Source organism: Eutrigla gurnardus (genome assembly GCF_963514095.1).
Source record: "Eutrigla gurnardus genome assembly, chromosome: 21".
In the NCBI taxonomy this organism is placed as follows: Eukaryota; Metazoa; Chordata; class Actinopteri; order Perciformes; family Triglidae; genus Eutrigla; species Eutrigla gurnardus.
Genome location: NC_139932.1, coordinates 9,517,510 through 9,542,605, shown reverse-complemented (window position 1 = coordinate 9,542,605; position 25,096 = coordinate 9,517,510). Strand labels below are relative to the sequence as shown.

General features: G+C 42.1%; 1 protein-coding gene across 1 annotated transcript; it reads left to right on the top strand.

Annotated features, from left to right (window-relative positions):
• The first annotated feature begins 5,254 nt into the window (after positions 1-5,254).
• Positions 5,255-23,251, top strand: dcn (decorin). The gene is made up of 8 exons (XM_084039220.1): positions 5,255-5,485; positions 12,446-12,705; positions 16,435-16,547; positions 17,468-17,681; positions 18,647-18,760; positions 19,125-19,218; positions 20,340-20,478; positions 21,737-23,251. The coding sequence occupies exons 2-8, from the start codon at positions 12,465-12,467 to the stop codon at positions 21,935-21,937; spliced, it is 1,116 nt and encodes a 371-aa protein (XP_083895346.1). The 5' UTR covers positions 5,255-5,485; positions 12,446-12,464; the 3' UTR covers positions 21,938-23,251.
• Positions 23,252-25,096: the final 1,845 nt, after the last annotated feature.

Sequence of the window (25,096 nt, the reverse complement as noted above, 5' to 3'; positions counted from 1 at the left end):
AGTAATGGCCGCTAATGGTAAGAGCATGGCCTTCGATACTTTGACTCTCCGCATAAAAAAATGTCAGAAGCCACTAATGGTAGAGAGGCTGCTTTTTATTTTGCAGTTTTGGTTTATCAAACTGGCAGCGAGGCATTCCTCTCACCCCCAAACAGGAAAAATACCCATTAAAGCAGGCAGTTGCCTGGCCAAACTTGTGGGTGTGTCTTCGAGAGTGTGTGTGTGGGTGCGAATGTGTGTGTGTGCGTCCGTGGGTGTGTGTGTGTGTGTGAATGTGTGTGTGGCCCCTCGTGATTTGAAGGAAAGGCTGTAAATGGTAAACCAAACCGACGGGATTCCTCCAGTGTGATTATCATATGAATAAGTACCAACTCAGCCTCACTTCGATTGGTCCAAATAAGGTCATTTCCCACAGTACCACTGGCCCAGAACCCAATTGTCTGCCTGTCACTGCCATCGTTGGTGCCTCTACTTTGCATTTGTGTGTGTGTGTGTGTGTGTGTGTGTGTGTGTGTGTGTGTGTGTGTGTGTGTGTGTGTGTGTGTGTGTGTGTGTGTGTGTGTGTGTGTGCAGGGTCTGTTTTGTCCATCACGGCTGAGACGCTCCAGTCAGAGATGGGAAAGACAGAGCTCCTCCGTCTCACTGCTGGTAAATGACTTAAGAGTCTGAGATGAGCTTTGTGAGTACAGTCCTGCATTCAGTACTTTTTAAAGGCTCCCATTGGTTTGTCATTGAGTATGACAGATGGCAGACAAACAAAACTCTCTCTTTCTAGAGGAATGTTACTCATGTGCAGGTTGATTTAATGCAGGAAACAGGCTCTCCAGATAATTCAATATTTACAACGGGGGCGAGAATACTACAAAAAGCAAGTTTAATGCTAATTCTGTGGCATTGGTCCGAAAAATGCAACTAAGTGAACCATACCTGGTAACCGGGGACTCCATTATATGCCATCTGGCTTTATGGTTTCACACATGCAGCAATCCAGAGGCTGTGACATCCCCCTTCACTGGTAAATCAAGCCACATCAAGGCTCCCCCTTGTACTGACTCTCTAAATGAAACATCATTTCAGCTTATGGTCAAGTAGAATCAGCCGACCACAAACGACATGCCGGCTCATTCTCGGTATATGAGAACATGACGAGGACTCTTTTTTTTTTCACAGTTGGTAACTGTGCGGCTTCCACGGCGGTCTTGTTTCGGTAAATCAAGCATACAGCTACGGAGAAGAGGGCTTTTGATGGGAATACCACCGGTTTGTGTCCATAAGCAGCTTGGAAGAACAACAAACCTAAGACTGGCCTTCTCTTCACTGCCATCAGTGTGCCCTTGAGCAAGGCAATGAAGGCTGCACCGGGCCCGATACTATCGTCTTCTATGTTCACTCCTCACAAAAGCTATTGCAGTAGGAACAAATCCCGTGAACTCAACATGATTTCAAAATGTTTTATGAAAGCGAATGAATCTATTAAACGTTCCACTTATTATCAGCATGAGAAGTAATGCCACAGCTGAAACACACAAAAAGGCACAAGGAGTTAAAACAAGTGGTTTATCTAGACATCCCCCGAGGCTACGTCTTTTACCTGAGCCACACCCGTCGCCTCGCTCCCATCGATCAAACATGTTCAGACCTAAGGATGTAACCTCTAATAGCTTTTTCTTACATCAATTTAACTGTTTTATCACGGCATTCCCCTATATCATTTCACTCTGGGGCATCAATGACCGACTTAAATAACCCTAAAACAATTTTGTTCCCGCCCAGTCATTTGTAACACACTCGATGGAGTTTGCGTGAGAATGGAGGTAAGTGGTGTGTTGAATAGTGCTCTGGTATAGCTTGGCTTGGAAAGTGTCAGGTCTAAGTGAGAGAAAAGGAAAGAACTTTCCTTTTTTTACACAGAGAACTTGTATAAATGAAGGGCAGAGTGCCAAATAATAGAGAGATACTGTGGATATAAAGAGGTGAAACAGAGCATAGACATAGCCTCCAGCTCTTTTCAGAAAATTGTGGATAGTGTTATATGTTGAGTGATGGGGCAATGAGGTCCTTACCCAACATGTCTAAACAGGCCTAGAAGTTCCTATAGGTCTCTATCTGCCACTTTTCCACACTCAAACTAATCTGCAGTTCTATCTTCAATATAAGCTGAAACCAACATTTGGGGAGAGTGAAATTTCCTGTTCTGTCCTGTTCATAAATTGACTTAAAGACTATATTTAAAACCACATCCTCCTGATACGACATTTACACACTGTAGCGTCCTTGAGGCACGTTTACGGTGATTTTCTGCCCAGAGAATCACAACTTTCAACATCTAGTTCATCACATTGCCCTTTTGCTTTTGAAAAATCCTTTTGAAGTTTACAGACAAATGAAGAAACGCTGAGGTCACAACTTGATAGACCCCTTGACCTTCCATTGAAACCAAGTAATAATGCCTGTAAAAACCCTGGCTCATCTTCCCCTACCCTTTCAGACACACATTCAACTTTAGGCTACCTGAAATCCCACTTTAAAAAGAGTACATTGCCTTGATACCTTTATCTATCTATCTTCTTTATATCTTTGATTCTTTACACTCTCTTGAAACTTTTCTCCCTCTCCTTTTTGTTTCTGTGGTGGGATTTTAACACCTGAGAACAAAGGTGGCAGTGTTACTTTAACAAATGCCTTCACTCATAAAAGGTATTCTACTTTTGTCTCCCACAGGGAGGCCAGACATCAGTTTCAGCTACAAAGACTCTCCTGCAGACCCGGTAACCAGGAGGTCACAGGTTAGACATCCACTCTACGCCCACGTCTCCGCAACAGCCACGTGTCATGGCCTCCTCACTCCATTATAAGGGATCTGCTTTCAATCATCTGCCAGATATTGAAGGACGAAGTCCGATTTATTTATTTTTTTCTCCTCTCAATCAAACTTTCGTAAAATACGCCATGTATGATCTCATGGTTTTTGTTGGACACTTGGCTTTATCCGACACTTCACATCATGCTGTAATCCTCCTGGCCTCTGACCTCTTTCCATGCTAGCATTTTCCTCCTCCTTCCTTCCATCTGTGGACTCAATTTGAGATTTTATACGTCTGCTAAGAATTACTTGAACCTCAGGCGACAAAATGCACGTCAGCTATAGTTGTTATTCTGTGCAACAACAAAAGTAGTAGTAGAAGAAGTACTTATCCATCCGTCTTGAGACAGAGATGGACCACTTCGACACACTTGAGGCCACCGCTTGTGTGGTCTGCCCTTTGCCTTCTGCCGGGAAAGGCAGTCAAGTTGAGGGAGGAAAAGCAAGACAGGATGGAACCTGCTCTTCTGCTATCTGATCTCGATTTAGTCTTGAAAAGAGAGCAGAAGACTGGGAGAACGCGGAGAAATGGAGTCTTTCTTCAGGGCTAAAACTCATGCAGCAAATGTCCTTTCAAATCAAGCAGTGCTGAGACATGATTTTCTCAAAATAGCATTCTGAAAGGCGGCAGCAGCTTCAATCAGAGTAGCTGTTCACGGTTTGATTACCCTCGCTGTACTGCTTACACTCTCTTAAAAACAACTCTAACACCTGAACAGCTAAGAGATCCCTACTGCATTAACCGCCATAACAAATCTACTACGAAAAGAGGTTTAAAAAGTATTTTGGAATATGATTAGAAATTGCATCTTAACAACCATCAAGTAATCTGAGACCGCTCTCTGTATGGAAATGACAGACTTCATTAGAGGCACCAAAGCAGAACTAAGTCTGGATTGACACAGGAGTAGAGATAACTGATATGAAAGGCTTTATCCACGTATCAGCATTTCCATTCAAAGCCAGAGGGAATAACGACAAAGAAGCAGATAGAGACCGAGACTTGCTCGCCCACTGAACACATGGCTGCTGATGGAGACATTGGCTAAAGCTCAAGTTAAACTTGTGACCTTCCTGCAACAGCATGACACAGTCCCCCTAAACACCATCCAGTCACGATGACAGGATGAGGTCTGGTTCACTTGGGGTTAAAAAACAGACCATAGTCCCACCTCCCACCCTTGCCCTGATTAGATCCAGCTTTGGCAGGTCCAATCCAAGCTTGCTTTCAAGCAACTTTGCTCATTCGAGAGTGAAAAGAAGAGTACTTTCTCAAGTATTTCTATTTTCCTCCATATTACATCCATTTCCGCTGCTTCTCCTGATTTACATCAAATGCCACTGTTCAGTGCCAATGCAGGAAGTAGTGCCCTGATGAATTTAGTGTCCCTGTGAGTTTCAGCAGTTGCCCAAAGCAAACCAGAAAGTTTTCACTCTCCGATGAAATATCTCAACATATATTCTGGATGACAAAATTTGCTACAGGCATTCATGGTTCCCAGAGGAGGTGTTGCAGCAATTAGTGTGGTATTCATTTGATGTCAACGGCCCATTGATTGCCAGTTATGTGATTGGCCAGAGAAAGTTGATTCTGTTCCAACTCTTCGTTGCATTTCTTTTCTTTTCTTTCTTTTTTTTGGCATCTCCTGCAGTCCCTGCCACAGACCAAACGGATACCCACATTCAAATGAATGGGAGGACTGGCGTTTTTGCCGCAATGCCTGAATCGAATGACATTTTTCTTACCAACAACCTAACCAAACTATATGGTAGTGAATGGTCCAATATTGAAGTTTTTTTCCCAAGTTCTAGGTTTGAAAAATTGGAGCCTTCTACCTTCCACAGTATTCTAAGCCCCTCAAAGTGCCTCCTCTGTTGTGGGCTAATAAAGTCCAATAGACCAACACTCCATTAAGGCAAACAAATCCAATCAAGATTTGGGGAATGGGGTTAAAACAGACTGAGGTCGACTGGGAGGAGGTGCCAAAATTAATAGATTAGACAAGTGTGTGTGGTGGGGTTTTTTCTGGGGGGAGTCGGGCTGAATGGGGATGAATGACAGAGAGAGTGTGAAAGAGTTTGTGTGCAGCGTTCTCTGCTAAGCTCTACACAGTACCTATCATTACCAGATGTCACAGTGAGGGTGGCTGCCAGCCGAATCACTGCTTATTGCTTTAAACTCCAACTCCCTGCCTATTTCTCTTCTTCTCCTTCCTTCTTTCTTCTTCTTCTCTCTCTCTCTCTCTCCCTCTCCCTCTCTCTCTCTCTCTCTCTCTCTCTCTCTCCCTTTTCCATTTCCAGCTGTTTTTGGAGCATGCAGCGAGAACGGGGGGAAGTTCTCCGCCAATTGTTTCAGTCCTGAGAGGAGCTCGGCGGTCGGGCCCTCCCTCCTTCTATCTCTCTCCCCTCTCTCTCCTCTGTCTCTCTCCCTCTCTCTCTCTCTCCTCCCCTTGTTGTGACAGAGCACACCTGCTTGATCTTGGCTGCACGCGCTCCGAGTCCAATTACCCTATAGGCCCTCGCAGCCACTTCACAGTCTCATCCCCCACTCGACTGGATTTTTGGGAGTCAAGCTCATCTTGCACGCTTCTACTCTCTTTGCCTCGCTTCTTCTGAGAACAGGTAGGTTAATCCTTTAACTCTATGAGAGAGAAACAGTGGGTGATAGTGAGCTAGGTTTCACCATGGACTCATTTAACAGAGAATGTCTTACAAGAGTTGTTTGTTTTTTTGCTGGATTGTGACTCTTTGCATGACAAAATCTATGAGTCATGATTTTAAAGTCACATAATTTGCTGATTTTATTTTATAAAGATAAAACTACAGCTTGTGTTTTTCTTCTTTTGTTTTGCAGTTCCATTTGTGAAACTGTTGTCTGTTTGATTCCCTTCTTCATACGTTCAAGTATGTTATGTATAAAACCAATGTGTTGCCAGCTCTCACTCTCTTGGCTCTGTGATGAGAGACCTTTAATCAGTTCCAGTTCAATCTGCATACAGCTCAGTGAAAAGAGCAGAGGCTAGGGAAGGGGGTGTGGTAGTGCAGTTGATGCTGGTACCTCGCTCCTCTGCCAAAAAAAACCCTTATTCTCCTGGTCCATCATTAATCTCCAAGGTATCCACCACCATGTGATGTTTACAGCACTCTCCCAGTTTACAATTTCAGCTTGCCTTTTTTGTATTTGTTGCTTTTAGTGACACTTGTGTGATTGTTTGGATGTAACCCATATGGAAGTGCATTCCTCAACCTAGTTTTGTGAGTGTGGTAGTTTTATACACACCAAGTGAATCAGATTTGTAATACTTGTGATACTTATATTAAAGGGGTAGAGTGAGGGGAAGGCTGAAACTAACTTTCTAGTTAAGTTGTGTGCTCGTCTTGCGTCAGTGGAAAAATGCTTTTGTGTGATTCATTTGTCCCCTTTTCTCTTCTGTTTAGCTTTCTTCCATTACTTTCTTCTTTTTCTTTCACTGTGTCTTTTGGGAAGTCTACAAACAAATGAGGGAGGAGGAAAAGCTGAAATAACAATGCGGATTTCTACATGTTCTTTCAGCCCACTGTTGCTTGTGAAGACTGATATGGAAAAGTTGTTTCTGCTGCTTTCACACTTGTTTCCATTCCAGCAGTTGATCTTAGAATGCAACCAGACCGTTTCAACCCTAATCTCTTATCTGTCTGCTTCTGCGGCCCTGTTTCTTCTCAGTGTTAACCTTCTCTGCCCACTGTGGCGTTTGCTGCTGTGTTTTCACAGGATCAGAACGGGACCCAAATTGCTAGGGGCAACTTAAAGTAAGGAGCTTTGAAGATGAGATGAAAAAAAAGCTGTACCTGGCAATGCACAGTGCCATTAATCCCATAATGGTACGGCTTCCTCTATCAAAGAGTGGTCTGAAGGCTTCCCGGCAAGCCACCACACAACTCTAAGCTAACTCATTACATCCTTTTTTGCCAGCAGGGAAAAAACCCTAATAATGCTCAGCTGCACTGAAGGGAAACTGAACAAGAGAAGAATTGAGACAAGACTTAGAATACAGGCTAAAAGAGGCACAAACACTGTATGAAATACACTCATAAAAGCAATAAAAGTACTTCAGGAGTTCATACTTTTGAGTTGAGCTGAGCAGATGTTTAACATTTGAACCAGGAATGAGTGAACGGAAAGGTTAGGGGGGAGACAAGGCCCAGATTTGCACTCAGGGGCTGCATTTTTTTCCCATCTGGACTTCAACTCTCTGGGTCAAAAAAGAAGGAAAAAGAACAATGGAATTGAATGGACATCAGCCATGAAGGCTTTTCCCCCCCTCTTCGCTCACTGGGATACCAGAAAGTTCCACATGTCAGTCTTTCTGGCCAAAGTTTTAAGGGTCAGACAGAGAAAGAAAATACCATGAGCTGAGAGAGAAGCCGGGGAAGGAAGGAAAAGAGCACAAAAAAAGGGAGGAGGAGATGGAAAGAGAAGAAAGGGAGAGAAGGCTGGGAAGTTTGTCCACGTCTGTGCAGACTGTTGATAATGGGACTGAGGTTGATGGCAGACTGACAGCTCTTCTCATGGAACAGCTGAAATGTGGTCAAACCACTCGTTGGCTTTCTCATGCTATGGCTCCGCACAACAGGCATCCTTTAGAGACCCTGAAATGATCTCTCAGTCGTAGCTTTGCCTCTGCCACTTCATGCCTTTTCTCTGCACAAAGAAATTACCGATTGTAGTCAAAAAAGTGTCATTCTTGAAGCCAGAACAACGTGCAAAAACGCATGGGAGCATGGACGCCTATTTTCCAGACGAGGCTGATTTGGCCTAACTCCTATTATTACAAGAACTTTTTGGCTCTGGAATTGTTTGTTGGCCATGTCTTTGCATATTTTAGGATACACATGTTCTTGCTCACAAAATCCCCCGATATATCAGAAATCTGTTGAAGATAACGCCCACTGGCTCCTCACTGCCACCACCTTAAGGAACGGCTCATAAAAATCACTTGCATCTTTTCATTTCAGCGTTATTATTGATCATACTTGTGCTGTAACTGTGTGGGAGGGGAACCCACGTTCATTTGGCGATGGGTTAAAAGGGCCACACGTGTTTTAAACGTCCCGTGGCCTTGTAAATACCTTTCGGTGATTCATTGCTGACAGACGCTCTGGAGAGATAGACGCAGGCCTGTGGAGAGTTAGAAGGGTGGAGGGGGAGGTGGTAGACGGGGGCCGGTGTCTGCTTTATATTGTTTCCAAAAAATCACGTCACGATGGTGCTGAACCCCCGAGTGTGTTTCTTTCACGAGTGAAAGGTTTTTTTAGATATGATGATCGTCCTGTGGGTGTCTCATTGAGTTTTCTCAGCATTTCAATGAAAGGCAGTGACAAAGAGGAGAATGTGACAAAGCAAAGGAAGGAAAATTACTTTACTCCCTCATGCGCGCGCTGCTTCCTGTCTGGGAATCATTAGTAATGCTGGGGCCAGACTTGGGGAAGATCGGAGGGAGGGAAGAGACAAAAGAGGGACACAGGAGAATTGACAAGGATGCCGCCGCCACAGGAAATGTCAACCTCCACCCCCTTTTTTTTTCTTGGTCAGACATGGGGATGATGATTCGCAGGTTTCAGAGACACGGAGAAGATAGAGATGGTTTGTGGACAATTTACCACATGTCCTTTTCTTGATGTGGCAGATTGTAAATCCTTTGAAAAGTACAGACTAAACTTTCTCACAGCTGTTTGCGCTTTTTACTTTTTGATACATCATTTATCTTTACCCACCATACTTCCATGTGCTGACCTTTCAAGGTCTCTTTGGAAGGCTTGGGTTCATGTTTCCAACTTTCTTCACCAGTGCGTGAACATCCTCACCCAAATCCTGTTTCTCAAAACAAAAGTCTATTAGTATGAAACTACTGTGTAGCAATTCCTGCCACATTAGCACGGATTAGTGTCAGTCCAGTTCTTGTGAATAAAGCCTGGCCCATTTTCATCTTGTAAGTTGGCATGTAGCCGTACAATGATGTGATGAAGCCAGTGAAACTCTCCCGTATCATTTCAATATAATTTCATAAGGATACATAATAAAAAGAACTTAGGAGTTTATAATGGTACAGTTGGTGTACCAAAATGTTAAAACCACTTTTTTATTTTTTTAAAGAATGTCATGAATAAGTTACAAACAAAACTCAAACAGAAAAAAAATCATCAAAGTTGAATCTGAGCAATGTGTGATTTCTTACCAAGCTGCAGAGCACAACCTTGAGGTTTGACTTCCAGCTTTGACTTCCAGCTTGGTGTGATCTTGGACACAAAGCGATAAGAGGAATACCTTTTCATCCCAAATCTCTCTTTGAGGGAATGATAAATGTTGAGATACAGAGTTTGCATGGTCAGGTCATGTTCTAGCATGCTCTGTTGGCAGCCCTCTGGGTTTAGCATGCACACACACATATCCGTGTGTTAGAGGAGCCTGTGTTGTGTGTCAGTAGATCCATCAGGTGTGTGTGTATGGAGGTGGGGGCACCTTTTTACAGCGAGCCAGCCTGCAGGGCCGGTCACATCCGAGCACACTGGTAATGAAAGAACCACCGCCTGGGGCACAGTAGGTCGTCTCATGCATAAAGCTGGGAAAAGCCTCGAATTTCACCTGAAAAAGATTGCATTTGACCAGAATTCCTTGTTCTGTTGTAAGTTAGAACGGCCTTTTATGCTCAGATGGGCCTCTGTTGACCGTGTACCAATTATTTCACCACTCTACAGAGCAATAAGACTACAAAGTACAGGCCTCTATCTCCAGATCCAGAAGGTCCTAACTCAATAATATTAATACCACATATATTTATCCTGCAACTGTGGTTATAAAAGTTGTATTCAATGTCCCAACCAATAATCCCTGAATATCTCTTATGTTCCTTCTTCCCTGGTTTTGTCTCATAGTCTCACCATCAAAAACTCCTGGACCTGATTATGACTAACAATAGCAGTAATTCTTATTGAGCCATTAAATGCCCATAGAGCTTGGTTCTCTTCTTCTTGCCTGTCTGGTTCACATTTGAAGCTGTTGAAGCATTTACGGACAGAAGGTTGATGGATTGATGGCAGGACGCATGGAGGGCCATCTGAAATCCTGCACCGATGCACATGTATCTCTGTGTATGTGCTTGTGGCCACGGGGTCAAAGCGGGGAGATAAGGTTCAGCTAACGGCGGTCAAACCTGTTATTTAATGTGCATTGCTTCTCCTTTGAGGAGCGCTCGTACACTGGCTTTGAAGATCATTCTGAATGTTCCAGCCTGCAAGATGTGCCAGATGTGAGGAGTTCACGATGTTAGCACCTCCTCTGAAAAAGTGATAAACTGACTTTCACATACTTTCCAGTATTGGCAATTAATGTCTCATACTACGAGACAAACCTACCTGGCACTCAGGCGGGATGAAAACAGGCCATCAAAAAGGCATCTACAAGCACTTTTTAACCCAAGAGTGCTTTGCAGCCCTAAATCCCCAAAAATTACAGCTGCTGCCAAGTCTGCAGACAAGGTTTTTGTTGGATTGAGATTGCAGCTGCACTTAGATAAGAGCCTGACGCAGCCAAGGTTACTCAGCCTGTCGATGACTGGAACAACGTGTACTCTGGATCTACTGTACGTCCAGAGCTCTTTGTTTCAACACCTCCCACTACAGTACATACTCCATGTTTCCAAGTGAAACAAAATGGCAAACGTTTTGCATGGAAAACTACATTTACGCACCGAAAATCGTGTGACGCGATTCCAGGCTCTGAGTGCCGACTTATGAAATCCCCCCTTTTGAAAGTTTTTTCCACTTCAGAGCAACAGAACAAGATAATTAAAACAAGATACAATCAAAGGCAGAGCTGTCCCAAGACAATTCTCCTCTGGATGGAAGTGATTTCAAGCTCGGTTGTACTGTATGCAAGCACTGTAACCACTGGACTGAAGCTGTACAGTGTGTCAAAGTGGTGGCTGTTCTGTGCACAGCGATTATAATTACTGCTTGTGTTGAGAGTCCCTCTGAGACCTGATCCCGTGACCTGACGTAACCCTAACCTGGTTTTACACAACATGAGCATCTCTGTCTCTTGCTTTCTCGTAAAGACACATACTGTTGAAAAACTGTGAATTTAGTATATTTATTTGCACAGTATATACACACATACAGTATTGGCCATATAAATCATATAAACCAGCCCAGAGTCATTTACGGTTCTGGCCTACTAATGTTTTTGGGTCAGTTTCATCATCCTGGTCACAATGTTCAGGTCATGGTCCGTTGCAGACCAGCTACTTTCAAATCATTTGTTAGCAGCTGCGGCTCAAATCCGCCCTTCAATTATTGTGGCACCAAGAGGGAAGGAGCAACGTTGGGCTGTACGCATGACAGGCAGATTGCTGGGTCTTCTAGACTCTAGTGTGTGTGTGTGTGTGTGTGTGTGTCTGTGTGTGTGTGTGTGGCTCTGTGAAAGGTCAGGGAGTTTTGTGTATCTCCATGCAGTTTGCGTCTAAGAGAGTGTGTGGATGTGTCAACTGGTTTTGTGGTTGTGTTTAGAAATAGAAGCTAGCGTCAGGAAGCAGGATTCTCCCAGTGACTCCACTAGAACCATAGATGCATTCGCCCTAAAGGACTTTAATTGCTAAATGATTAATGTGATTGATGACTTTTGAATCGAAAATGTAGCACAGAGGCAGCCCTGAAATCCCCCATGATGCATTCCCGGTGTATGACGGGAAAAGCTAATGCAGATGTTAATTTAGCAAAAACTAGACTATTGCACCAACAGTAAAACATGAGTACACAGTTTAGTCACATAGGGGCTTTTCTCCTGCTGGGTGTAGGTGGAAATATTGGGGAAAATATATTATCCACATTTACATCTAAAAACTACAGGTTAAGAGTGTTTGAAAAGCAAAATAGCTAATGTTAAACTTTGTAAAGTTAACATACACATAGTTAGCAATGGATCCATGCTTGATAACTGGTTACTAAAGGAAATGGATAAATGGTTTATAGCTAACATCCAACTTCTGCAAAGTGGTAGTAAGAAATATTAAATTGTCCAATTTCAAATGTACAAAAACAGTAAAATCTTACTTTCTCTATAATTATAGGTGTTAGATTCCAGTTTAACACCTGTATCCAGTACCATTACTTTTTACTGCAGGTCTTTGCTCTGTTTGCTTTGTAACATAATCATGCGGTACCCCGAAGGTGCCCCTCCGACAAAGTACCTCTGTGTCATTTTTTCATTTTGGTTTGTGCTCACCCCTGCACTATCACCTTTCACCTTCTGTCTAAAACGGACCACTAATAGCCTCTTTGACCAACCTCACTAAATTGTTACACCCTAGTGTTTGACCTTCTCACACCCACCTCTCACCTTTTACTCTTTGCCTCTCTGGATGTCAATCAGTGTCTCTTGCTCTGTCTTTCTCTCACTGTGTCCTTCTCTCTGTCCGGCGGGAATCAAACCCCTTCACAGCGAATGAGAAAGAAACCACGACGATGGTTCCAGAGCTAAATCATAGGCAGACTATTTTGAAAGTGTATCCAACCAAAACCTTTGAACTGTGCCCTCTTGTCCTCCAGGCTCCCCGCTAGCAGCACCATGAGGTCAGCATGTCTCTCTCTGCTCCTGGTCACCGCCTGCTGGGCTCTGCCCTTCCGCCAGTCCGGCTTTCTGGACTTCATGATGGAGGATGAAGGATCGGCCGTTGCTGCAACTCCAGACGTTCTTGGGACTCCAGTCATTCATGAGGAACGAGACCTGGGCTTCCCTGTGGTGACGGGACCCAAGTGCCCCTTCAGATGCCAGTGCCACCTGAGAGTGATCCAGTGCTCTGACCTTGGTAAGAAAAAGGCACTGATGGTTCATATGGTACCTTCTTAATCCCACACATTGGCCATCTTGATCTCATGACTTGGTCAAACTCTTTTTTTCAGTATTAGACTAAATGCAACCTGATTCTTGTTCACATACATTGTTTTTATCCACATTTGGATTTCAAACAAGAGCTCACACAGCTTAAATGGATGAGGTCAGATGGGTGTCTGCAATACTTTTACTGTACTTTTATTATGCTGAGTGACAAACCGTTTTTTTTTAAGAGCAGAAAATTCCCCGACTTTAGAAACCGTCTCCACCATCCACCCAAACCCACATGTTCGTTTCAGGGTTATGTTAAGCATTAATGCAAAGTCCTCCGGAGAACATGACACTGATGTTGACGCCTTAAATGCTCACAGATGATGTGAGCCCTTAGTTCACTTCCTGTAACAATTTCATTATTTACCCTTTCTTGGCGAATTGTTTTTTTTTTTAAGTATAGTGGAGATTAAAAGTTAGATCGGGCATCGGAAAGTCAAAGCTTACTCATCAAGGTTGAAAGACTCCAATTATTTCACTGTTTTTTCTTTAATTCAGCACAGTCACAACAATTTACGCGATTGCCATCTCTGTTGTTTGGGGCCAATCCGCTCTGTTAGTCTCCTCTGATACAAAACAGCTTGAGTCATCTCACAAAACGTTGTCACAGGAAAAAGTCCCCGAGCTCATTTATTCTTGTATATTACATAAAAACGCTTCGCTACGCAGTGGCTTTTTTGGCTCCAGTTTTTATTTGGAAAGGATGGTGCAGGAGCTTCAAGGAGGCAGATGAAGGAGAGGAATTAGTGACACAGATGGACATGATACAATAAAAAGGAGGAGTAGGCAGCTCAGAACTACTTTAATGAGCTTTGGAGAGGGCCAGGGTTGAGACGGTCAAACCAAATGGCGTTATAGAATAAGTATAAGCAGAGCTTGCAGACAGACAGGCAGGCCCAGGTGGCTCAACAGAGTGACAGACAGTTGGAGAGAGTGATGTTCAGGAAAAGACCTGTTCCATTACATCAGTCCTCCAGCGGGGCCCCAGTCAGACGGCTGGACTCCCAACTCCTGCATCAGCACTGTTGGCCCCCGCGCCTCCATCTGTTCCCCAGATCTGCTGGCCTGCATGCAAACACACACACACACACACACACACACACACACAGGATTAAAAACTATACAGATATATTTCGCCACAACACCCTTTCACTTTTCTAGATATATCAGAGTTTGTAGCTGGCAGGATGACTAAATAAACAGAAAGTTGAGTTCTAATGAGTTGTGGTTGTGTTTGCCAACTGTTTTGAAAGAGGTTTAGCTGATCTATAAACATCCAGATCAACGTGTCTTGTCCGGACAAAGAGCTAGGAGGTTGCTCAAAATGTCCAGCATAGCCCGAAGCAATCGTAATTAATCGATCTGCTTTAAAGTGGTGATTAATAGCGATGACACTAATAGTGGGGGCGAAACTTAAAGTGTTGTTTTTCTTGTTCATTTCTGGGAAGCGAGATACTGACCGGAGCATGACATTCAAATAATTTATTTGTGTTTATGTTTTCATCATCATGACACTGTACTAATCATTTTGTTTTATAACCCCACCAAAAGATGACCCTTTGTACAAGATTTCCTCTAGTAGTATTGAGGGGGTATTTTGACCCGACTAATTTTATTTTCAGGGTTGTTGTTTTTTAATTATTATAAATGCAGGTATTAACTGCAAAAAAACTTTTATTAAAACTATTTTCACTTTTCTTAAGATATACTCTGGTATATAATTAACAAGTAATTTGTGTTTCCCACCTCATATTCTGTTACAGGACAGAATATTTTAAACTCTGTCACCAAATAATGTAGATAATGTAAATTGTTGTGAAGCATCTCGTCCTTTTTCTTAAGGAAAGCTGGGTGTTCCTCAACAAAAATCTATAAAAAACTGAGCCAATTACCTTTCTAAACTGGTAACAATGGCAAGCTGGAGTTTTGTTTTGCATTCCCATAAAGTTGGGGTGCTTTAAAAAAAAAAAGTATTAAGAGCGTCTGACTTTTAGAGAGTAATAAAAACAAATGTTTGTGCAAGCATAGAGGTATAAAGTGTGGCGCTGCAATGATGATGGCGGCCACAAACAGCTGTGACGGTTTGTGGGTCGTCCACTGCCGAGTTAGGAAAAAGCTGACAGAAAAGCAAAGCTGGCTTGAAGTAATGTTTGGGGCAAGCTGAAGTCATCGCAAGCTTTTAGGACAGAATGTGTCCAGACGTACGTACGTATGTGGACCAGAGATGCAGAACGTAAGCGTCTTTGTTAAACAGTTTATCCTACGCCTTTTGTAAACTGTCCATTATGAATGGGGGGGGGGGGGGGGGTTACCACGGATGCACAAGAGCACACACTATGACTCCCAGCTGTCTTTGCTCTACCACTTCATCAGCCTTTCACTACAGATGCCATTTTCACATGCAGGCAAAGTGATCCAGTGTGAGCTCAGTGTCCAGGTATGCAGTCCCTTACTTACTCCAAAGGAAATTTGTTTTAAGGTCCAATTCCACCATGTGTGCTTCGGAGCACATCAAACACTTATTTGGTCCCTTTAGAAACCCATTCAGCTCCAAGTCCCTATCGTCGGGACTTTGGGTTGCATGCTACACTGACAAAGCAGACGTTGTTATGGTGTCGCTTCTGTAAACTCTGTTTCTCTTTCCTGCCCGACCAGATTTCATTATGTCATAACAGATCATAAGAGCTCCCAGCCCTTAAAACAAATTGGGAAACTCTAGTTCCAGCAGCAGGTTATCCAATGCATATAAACACTAAGAAGTGAAGGGTGACATCCAAATTTGTTGCAGTTTTTGGTAAATGCCATGAGGTAGAGTGAGATATGCAAATTCATCATTAGCCACGTAAATCACTTTTTTTTACTCCAACAGCTCACTTAAAAGTATTGACAAGAGCATTAACAGAAAAAAAACAAACTCAAACATCTCTGGAGCAAAATGACCAAAACGGTTCCAACTTTGGCATTTTGTGTTCCCACTTAAATTAAGAACATTTTAATTGAATGCTGATGCAGTTGGTTTGGGCAATTGTGAATGGAGCAATCATACTCTGGTGCAGACCAGATCAACAGATCCTGTATATGTCAGGGACCAACATGCAAGGGACATCTGCAGAAGTCTGATGAAAAAGATTACAAAAGAAAGACAATAGTGATGTTTACAACATCTACTTGAGATAGAATGGAGGTGAATGGTGCACAGTAGAACAGTGTCAAAATGAAAAAACTTGGATAGCAATATCTCAAAGTCCACAATTCCCCACTCCTTTTGGACAAGCCCTTGCAATTGAACCTTTTATTACATCCAATATTGAATACATTGATCCAATATTTCAATTTGTGCACTGTGAAAGCGAAAAACAAACAAAAGTGCTTATTTCACCAAAGCCAAAATGACTATTGCTTGTGAAGGACTAATAGGTCTTCAGTATTTAGTTTAAACTCTACAATTGCTGGAAACTGACCATCAAAGACTCTCTGTGGTCATGGAGACGAGTAGGTAACCACATTTAGTGGGTTACGTCTCGTCAACAAACCCACAGCTGTCAACAGCTCACCTCTAACTTAGCTCCCTATTACGCAACATTCTGATGGATTTACTGCAGTCATACTCTCCATCTGATTACACAATGTCTCTCAAAAAATTCCCCTCCAGGTCTGAAGTCAGTTCCTGAGGACATCCCAGACGACACCACCCTGCTGGACCTGCAGAACAACAAGATCACCGAGATCAAGGAGAACGACTTCAAGAATCTCAAAGGACTACATGTAAGAGACATTTCATTTCCATCTGCAGAGCATCGGGGTTGATTATTATTCCTAACGGTATGTAACCATAACGGCAACCCTTCAATATGAAGCCCATGGGGACACAAATCTTTTTAAATGATTCATTAGTTGTTTTTCCCCTTTCATTTCCTGAGTACTCAGTGTTGTGTACCATATTGCTCAATGTGACCCACCCCAGAGCAACTGCTCATCCCAAAAACATGGACCCCACTTCACCTCCCATCCTCATCCTCCCTCAATCCTCCTCCACATATCCTCCACTCTGCTGGTCACCAGGTGCATGGAAACTATTCACCCGTAGGCCTTATACCCTCACGCCTTCAAACTCCTGTTGGCTTCTTGTTTGCAATAAATACCTCCGTCTGACGTCCAGAGCTGTTTCCTCTGTAATGTAACTGGCCTCTCAAGGGAATGGACCACATACCTCACATTGCCCTGTGTCTGCTTTATATGAAAGTGGAACCGCAGGGGAGTCGTCTTAAAAAAAATGCTTTAGGGATAACTCTAGACTGGACTTGAACTTGGCCCTCCATCTTGACAGCAACAGGCACCTGGTTGAAACAGCTGCTGAGCTGAAAATGTCCTGTTTTGGTTGAATCACATCTGGAAAGTACATCTTTTCAATTGTCCCATGGTGCATTTGTGGCAGGAAGTGTTTGAGTGGAACAAAAACAACGAGAGCAACTGAGGTGTAACATTTCAAATAAAGTTCAAATTCCATAATAATAGATGTGAATTTAAATAAACAGACAGCAGTTAAGATGCCAGACTGAATTCCTTGAATTCATCTTCTCATGCGGTGCTTTCACTTCCCCCCAAAATGTTGTGGAAATAGTGGTAAAAGCCATAACACACCATGCAGAAAGAATTCGAAAAACAGCATCTCATCTCCATTACAGGCTCTGATCCTGGTGAACAACCAAATCACCATCATCCACGCCAAGGCCCTCAGCCCTCTGACCAAGCTGCAGCGTCTCTACCTGTCCAAGAACATGCTGAAGGATATGCCCGCCAACATGCCCAAGAGCCTGCAGGAGCTGCGCATCCATGAAAACCAGATCACCAAGATCAAAAAGTCCTCCTTCCAGGGCATGTCCTATGTCATCGTCATGGGTATGAAAACAAAATAGTTCCCGATTCCTTCAAAGAAATGCAGATATTTATTTGGATGGCAAGAGGTCTATATTTTTAGCAGCGGGTCACATCTCCCGAGGTTTCGCAGAATGCTACAGTTCAGCAGGAGGGATAATAACATTTGCTCGGAGTGAAACCTATGTTTAAAATGTCATTTTTCCATAGTCTGTGCCGAGTTTTCTAGTCATTTTGTGAAAAACCACATCCTCGTTTAGCCGTAGTTCAATTTTGATCAAAGTGCCTCAGAATTAAGTTGAGGATTATTTGAGAATATATAGAAATATTCATGTCACCAGTGTAACATGTTCAAAGGCAAACAATGGCCCCGCTCGAATGGCGCAAATAAGAGTTTTGCAAACACACAACCTGCCTCAGGTCACACTGGTCCCCTTCACCAGCTGTGAAGGATGAAAGCATTTTATCCAGTAATTTTATTTATTGTTCAAGTAGGCACTTGCGTGGGAATGGTGAATTAAGTTTGCTTTATTTCACTGCAGAGACCAGATTGACACGTCACAGTCTGGAAGTGATGACTGCTGCAGACTGCATGCGTGATTACTCAGCATGTGTTTCATTTTATGAGATTTGTTAGTCCTTTCATTTTCCTTCCTTGTCACTTCGACAACTCCTCTCTAACTTCCTGTTCCACAAATTTAAAAAACTGTCATTGCATGTCATCAATTAAAAAATGTATGGTTTCAATCACCTAAAATGCAATTATTTCAGAATTAGGATCCGTGACAAATAGGGCCCTTCCGGTGTGGTGCAAGGCACATTACACAAGCGTTTCTCTTTCCCCAAGCCTTTGTTTATTCATGACTCAGCTCTATTTTCCTGTAACAAACCAGCAGAGGAATCACAGATGTGATCAGTTACTGCTGTTCTCTCTCTCTCTCCTTTCAGTCAGTGCTCACAATTGTTATTTTATTCATTTATATTTTCAGAGCTCGGCTCCAACCCTCTCAAGAGTGCAGGAATCGAGGCCGGTGCTTTTGCTGACCTGAAAAGAGTCTCCTACATTCGCATTGCAGACACGGGCATCACAGAGATCCCCAAAGGTAAATCTCTGATATCTATTTCCCCGAATGATTTGGCTTAATCCAGGTTTTATCCAGTCAGGGTCAACCAAACACAACTATGCATGCTTGGATTTAAGTGTCCTGCATAACAATGGGCTCAATGTGGAAACGCACAAACTGTGCAGCATGGTAATTCAAAACTGGCCTCTCTCAGGCTGGGAACGTGTCTGGTGTATTTAGTGAAAGGGTACGGACTTAATAGACTTGGAAACTTAATGCCCTTGATAAACAATCTGTATTTTTTTGATGAAAGTCAACGTTGCAAGTTGCTAACAAACTAAATACTATACTTCCTTAAGTCATCGTTTGATTGATGGTGGTAACTCGTCTTGTGGGTTGACAGGTCTGCCGAGCTCTCTCTCTGAGCTCCACCTGGATGGAAACAAGATCTCCAAGGTGACGGCGGGCAGCCTCAAGGGCCTGAAGACCCTGGCCAAGTAATCCGAATTATCATTCTCTCCCTAATATTGTCTTCTATTTTAAACTTACATTAACAGAAAGACTACAGTATAGGTAAACTCCAGCCATCGTGGCCACTCATGGCAATTACAATGCCATTGCGGTTCCCTAATATTTTCGAGTCATGTTTGTGACGTACGATGTGTTAGCTTTTTATATATAACCATTTCAACGTTTCTGTGCTATGCCAACACGTAGCACAGGTAGCACATTCGCTGAATAATGTCAGTTACACAGCTCTCTCCATCTCAATGTAGCTAACAATGTCAGTTAGCTCTATCTAAGCTATCCAAAGTTTGCTAACGGTGTCAGTCTATCTAAGATAGCTAACATTTGCTAGCAAGTAGCCACTATGATCTGCTGGTCCAGACCAGGTGTGTTGTAGCAGAAACCCCATTTTATTTTGTATTTACATATTAGTATGATTTGAGCTTTTCATTTGTTCCATTCATTTTCAAGTGTGTTAGCATTAGCCACTGTTAGCTACCCGTAGCATTTCTGTGTTGAATTTGGCAAGGTGCGAGTTAGTACTTACAAGCTCAGCTTTTCGCTTGTAAGAGAATTTCCCCATTTCTTCTTGCGAATGTTACATCGTCTCCCCTCCAGAAACACGAGGCACATTTGTTATTCGGTTTTTCATGCCGTGTCATGTTTTTATTCACCGGCTTGACATGTATCAGAGTTATTGGGATTTACTGTATAACAAAACCCGAGACCTCAGCAGTAGTTTTATCAAAATAACCGGTTTGCTCAAAAATTGTGGATACACAGTTTATAAGATTACTGCCCCGATTGTGCCAAACATACCAGACGAGAACAAAGAGGGCTTTGATGCATCAAGTCTCGAGTAGGTTGGAGAGGATGTGAGAGAAGGATAGTTTTTATTTTCCATTCACTCATAATTTAGGAAAAAGACTGGGAAAGTAATGGCCTCCATGACAGGTAGATTTTTTTTTTTTTTTTGGTATCCTCATTTCCTCAGCTCATTTTTTTTCCTCCCATATTGTTAGCTAATGGTAATTTTGGCAGCCTGATTGTGCTTTTGTGCTGCTACACATTTCCACGTCTCATCTATTGCTGATTTTTTCTTTCCGTGCAGGCTGGGTCTGAGTTACAATGAGATCAGCTCTGTGGAAAATGGAACTCTGGTTAACGTCCCCCACCTGCGAGAGCTGCACCTCGACAACAACGCCCTGACCAGCGTTCCTGCCGGCCTGTCCGACCACAAGTACATCCAGGTATGTACCGGTTCGGTAAATTAACTCGTCAGTGTCACTGATTTTCTCATGGCGCGATCACACACACAGCTCATTTACTCTGATCTCAACCATACTGGAAAAGTTGACTTTTCATTTTTTTGCAATTGGTTTGCTTAGATTCACACCGCTCGATTACAAGTCAACGAATGCTTCCATAACAAAAGACACATGGATTCATTTAGGTTGTTTATTGAGTGTTAGTAGCCTGTCGTGCTATGTCAGCTTTTGGCAGTAGAGTGTAAAGCAGACCTGAGTCAAGGTTCTTAACTGTAGTTTGACCTCAGTTTATTTCATGCTTTCATTCGGCTTCTCATGGCTAAGTTACTGCTGCTTCTATCACATCACCATAAACCCTTTTTGCTGTCGGGGACTGACGTTTTCATGGTATTGTTCTCTGCAGCCAGAACAAACAAAAGTATGGTAAGAAAAAAGTTTGGAGAAATAACTCCGGATTGCAGTAGTGGTGGAAGAAGTAGTTATTATTATAATAATAATAATAATAATAATAATAATAATAATAATAATAATAATAATAGTAATAATAATAACCTGCACTCTCAAAATTAGGACGTTGAAATCAAAACTTCACCATAACAATTATAACACAACGCACAACGGAAGTGGAACTTATGTGCTCTGTTTTTTTTTCACGTTGGTGATTTCTTCTTTTTTTTAATATAGATTTTAGCTCTTTTTGTGGTCTTCTGTTCTTGGCATATTCCGTTGTATAAGATGGCAATTCTACTTCCCTAATTCACTCTTTTCTCCATGTGAAGTTTGCGAGGTTTTCGAAATCTGTAATTAGCATTATATTGTCTGACCCAGTGAGTGAGAGCTTCCATCCTTTTCGTTCTTATTTCTAGGATCCATCTCATCCCACTTAACCATAATGCAGAGAACTACTGTGCACACAATACTCAGCATGATTCTTATGCTCTTTTATTTTATTTTTTTTATGTGCGTCTGTTTCTCATATGCATCTAAAGCTGAACTTGTTCTCAAGTATCAAGCAGCATCAACTCTAATTTATTTGGATGAATAATTTTGTATGTAATGTAATGTAATAATAGTACATCCGAAAGAGTGGAAAAATCATTTTGGGCTTTCTCTAACTATTATTTATTGGGTGACTTATGATTATCTTCTTTATCTGCCGTATTTTGGAAAAGCTAAATTGTTGCCATGCACGTCCCACTCAGTGACCGAGGGTTGTCATTATTTAAATCCCTTTTTCTAGGTGGTCTACCTCCATGCCAACAAGATCGCTGCTGTGGGAACAGAAGACTTCTGTCCTCCTGGCCTCAACCACAAGAAGGCCATGTACTCCGGCATCAGCCTGTTCAGCAACCCTGTGCCTTACTGGGAAGTCCAGCCCATCACCTTCCGCTGTGTCTTCGACCGCTCCGCCATCCAGCTCGGCAACTACAGGAAGAAGTAGAGCGCCCCGCCCCACCCCCGCGCACACCTCTGCGAGGAAGTGTGTGTTTTGTAAATGAGTGTGTGAAAGTTTTCTAAGTGTGCGTGTTCGACCGCAGCCCCACAACACTGACCCCTCCCGCACAAACGATGATGTCATTAACCGCGCACTCATTTCAAATCGATAGTGGACGTGGACCTCAAAACGGGACATGTCCTTTTCATTATTCAGCTTCAAGGTTGGAGCAGCAGTAGTACACACATGGCTTACGGCAAACACCAGCGTACCACGGTGATGCTCTCACACACAGCACATCATTCATAGAAGCAGTTTAGCAACCAGTTATCATTACAGTCATTTTCTCATATACATGCAGTACAATATTATTCTCATTTCAGTGGACAAATTAAAAACATTCAGAAGATGATCCCTGACCAAAAAAAGATTTGAAACCTCACTCAGTGGAAAATGTAATAAAATCCCACTTTGATCAACTTTCTCGAAATTAAGCCAAGCTATGAATTATAAAGAAAGCTGACCTGTAGAGCAGGCAGCAAGGGGTTGACTTGTGTTTTACAATACCTGTAACAACTGGTATATTAGAGTGTACTAGATATTACCTGTGTACTAGGACTACCATTCAGAGTGTATCAATACCACGCCGCACTCTTGAAAGAACTCTGGGTTTCTATTTGTTTTGTACTCGATTCTAGTAGAGATAAAAAGCAACCGTGACTTCTATCACATTGTGATTTCTTGTGCTTACTTCAGTGTCCATTTAGTTTCCGGGTGTTTTTACACTTTTTCCATTCATCGCATTTCCTCTCATGTTCCTCTCAGTGTATGTTGTTCCATTTTAAAAAAAAGAACGAAGAAAAAAGGTGAAAATAGCTTATAAAAATGTAGAATAAACCATGTTTAAAACAGAAGCCATTCCCAAAGATTTATATGCATGCTCTTTTTTTTTTCTTTCAACTTAAACCTGGTGCTTTCTGGAATATCTTTTTTAATCTGTGTATGTATTTCTCTCCATGTTTGCCTGCCCTTTATTTTTATTTTTTTTCAAAGTAAAAAAAAAAAAAAAAAAAGATGGTGTATGTGGACTGGCATGCCCACTGCAACCATGTTGGTGTGAATGTTGTATGTATAGACGCTGTATATAAATGCTGTATAAAAAAAAAAAAAACTTTCATTTGCTTAAAGGCACTAGCACTTACCATAGCTCAGACTTAATATATCAGCAACAAAAGGTTTTCCTCTTTTTTTTCTCTCCCCGGAGCAGGGGCTCCAGCTAAGGTGTCCTGAACAAAATAAAAATACTAATGGAAAAAGTAACCGTTTTTGATGGATGTAATGACCAGAACGTGAATTAATGATCAATGACAGTGAATGGAGATTTGTGCTTCCGGTCACTGGATGGCGCTGCAATAGAGCGCAAATACAAAGAAGGCAGTGGCTTCCCGGCGAACAAGGTCAAGAGGAGGCACAGGTACTTAAAAATGTACTGAGAGACAGGTGAGACACCTTAACACTAAACATACACTTTAGATGATAAAAAAAAAGAAACCTCGACAAAGACTTGAAATGTCTAATAAGTTTGCAAGGGTGAGGTATTCATGCTTATTAATGTTTGGTAAGGACTTTAATAAAAGTGGAAATTATAACTTTAAAAGACACTTCATCTAGTTTGTCTTCACAAAACACTAGTTTCTTGTTATCTGGTAACAAGTCACATTAGAGATGTTGCAACTCAGCATCAAGACTTGTCAAAGAATAAAAATGAGTCAAACAAGGAAGGACTTTCATCCAGGAGACCACTGTTCATGTCCTGTAGGAAACTAAAGGAAAACAATGACTTTTTGTCACAAGAGTCACGTGAGTCGTTAGTCACTCAAGTTAATGTCACTTCGCTCTTTACATTAATCAAAGTTTTGATACCTAAACCTAACTTCCTGTGAATATGAGGGTTTATTTTTGAAAAGACATGTAACGAGTAGATGGTGTGTCCATAACTGACACTAGAGAGGGAACCTAGAGCGTCACAGTTTGAAGCTTTGACCACTGACCAAAAATCGGTATTTGACAAGTTGGGTGTGAGAATGTTAGAGAACTTTCAGTTTCCTTTATAATAAAATATTTAATTATATTACCACTGGGAGACAACATACAGTACTTATTGTGTGGTTGATTAGGTTATAATATACATGCTGTTTTTCCTTGATCCTGTGCAGGGCTCATAAGGGGTGGAGCCATTCCCAGCATGCATTGGCCAAGAGTCAGGGTGCATCACAGGATGTACTGTATACATTTACAGGACATATGCCTCTATACACACACACACACACACACACACACACACACACACACACACACACAAATAGACAGACAACACATTTATAGTCTCCAGTCCACCGTTTCCGTGGTTTGTGGGAGGAAACCAGAGCTCCCCAAGGAGAATCGAACTGACACAGGGAGAACATGCAAACTCCACCAGGGCCAGCAGGTTCGATAACAGACTTGCTGTGGGTGGACAATGTGAATCACCAAGCCTTCGTGACACATTCAGGTCACGTGGGGAGTCAGAACATTTGGGTGGAGGGTCTAAAGAAGGTTAAAAAAAGAAAATCCATCTCATGGTAGATAAATTCCAAGCTACTTCTGCAGCCTCCAACCCTTATTGATGCGTTTTATGCGTTCTATGGTCTGAGGTATATATATATATATATATATATATATATATGCACACACACACACATACACACACACACATACCACACACTGTATATATATTTGCACAAGGACCATTTCTGGCATCTGAGCCACCAGTGATTTATAGTCGTTCAGTCATTTAAGAAACTGTAATGGGAATATTTGGGTTAAAGAAATAAAATGGTGGTTGAGACTCCTGCCTCTGGAAGCAACGTGTACAGCATGCAATGATCAATGCTTATAAGAATAGTTTTCTGACTTTCAACAATTTTTCATTGTGCTGCATTTTGGATTCTTAGAATTGACACACAATAAGAGTTATTTAATTATTTTCAACACACTTCTGTTTCTCTATTATTGATTTGCCACTAATGTTAGACACGTGGTTCAAACAATTCTTATTATCATATCAGCAACAACAAAAATGGGAAGTGTGAGGGATCAATAGAATGCTCTGTAGAAGCAGATAAA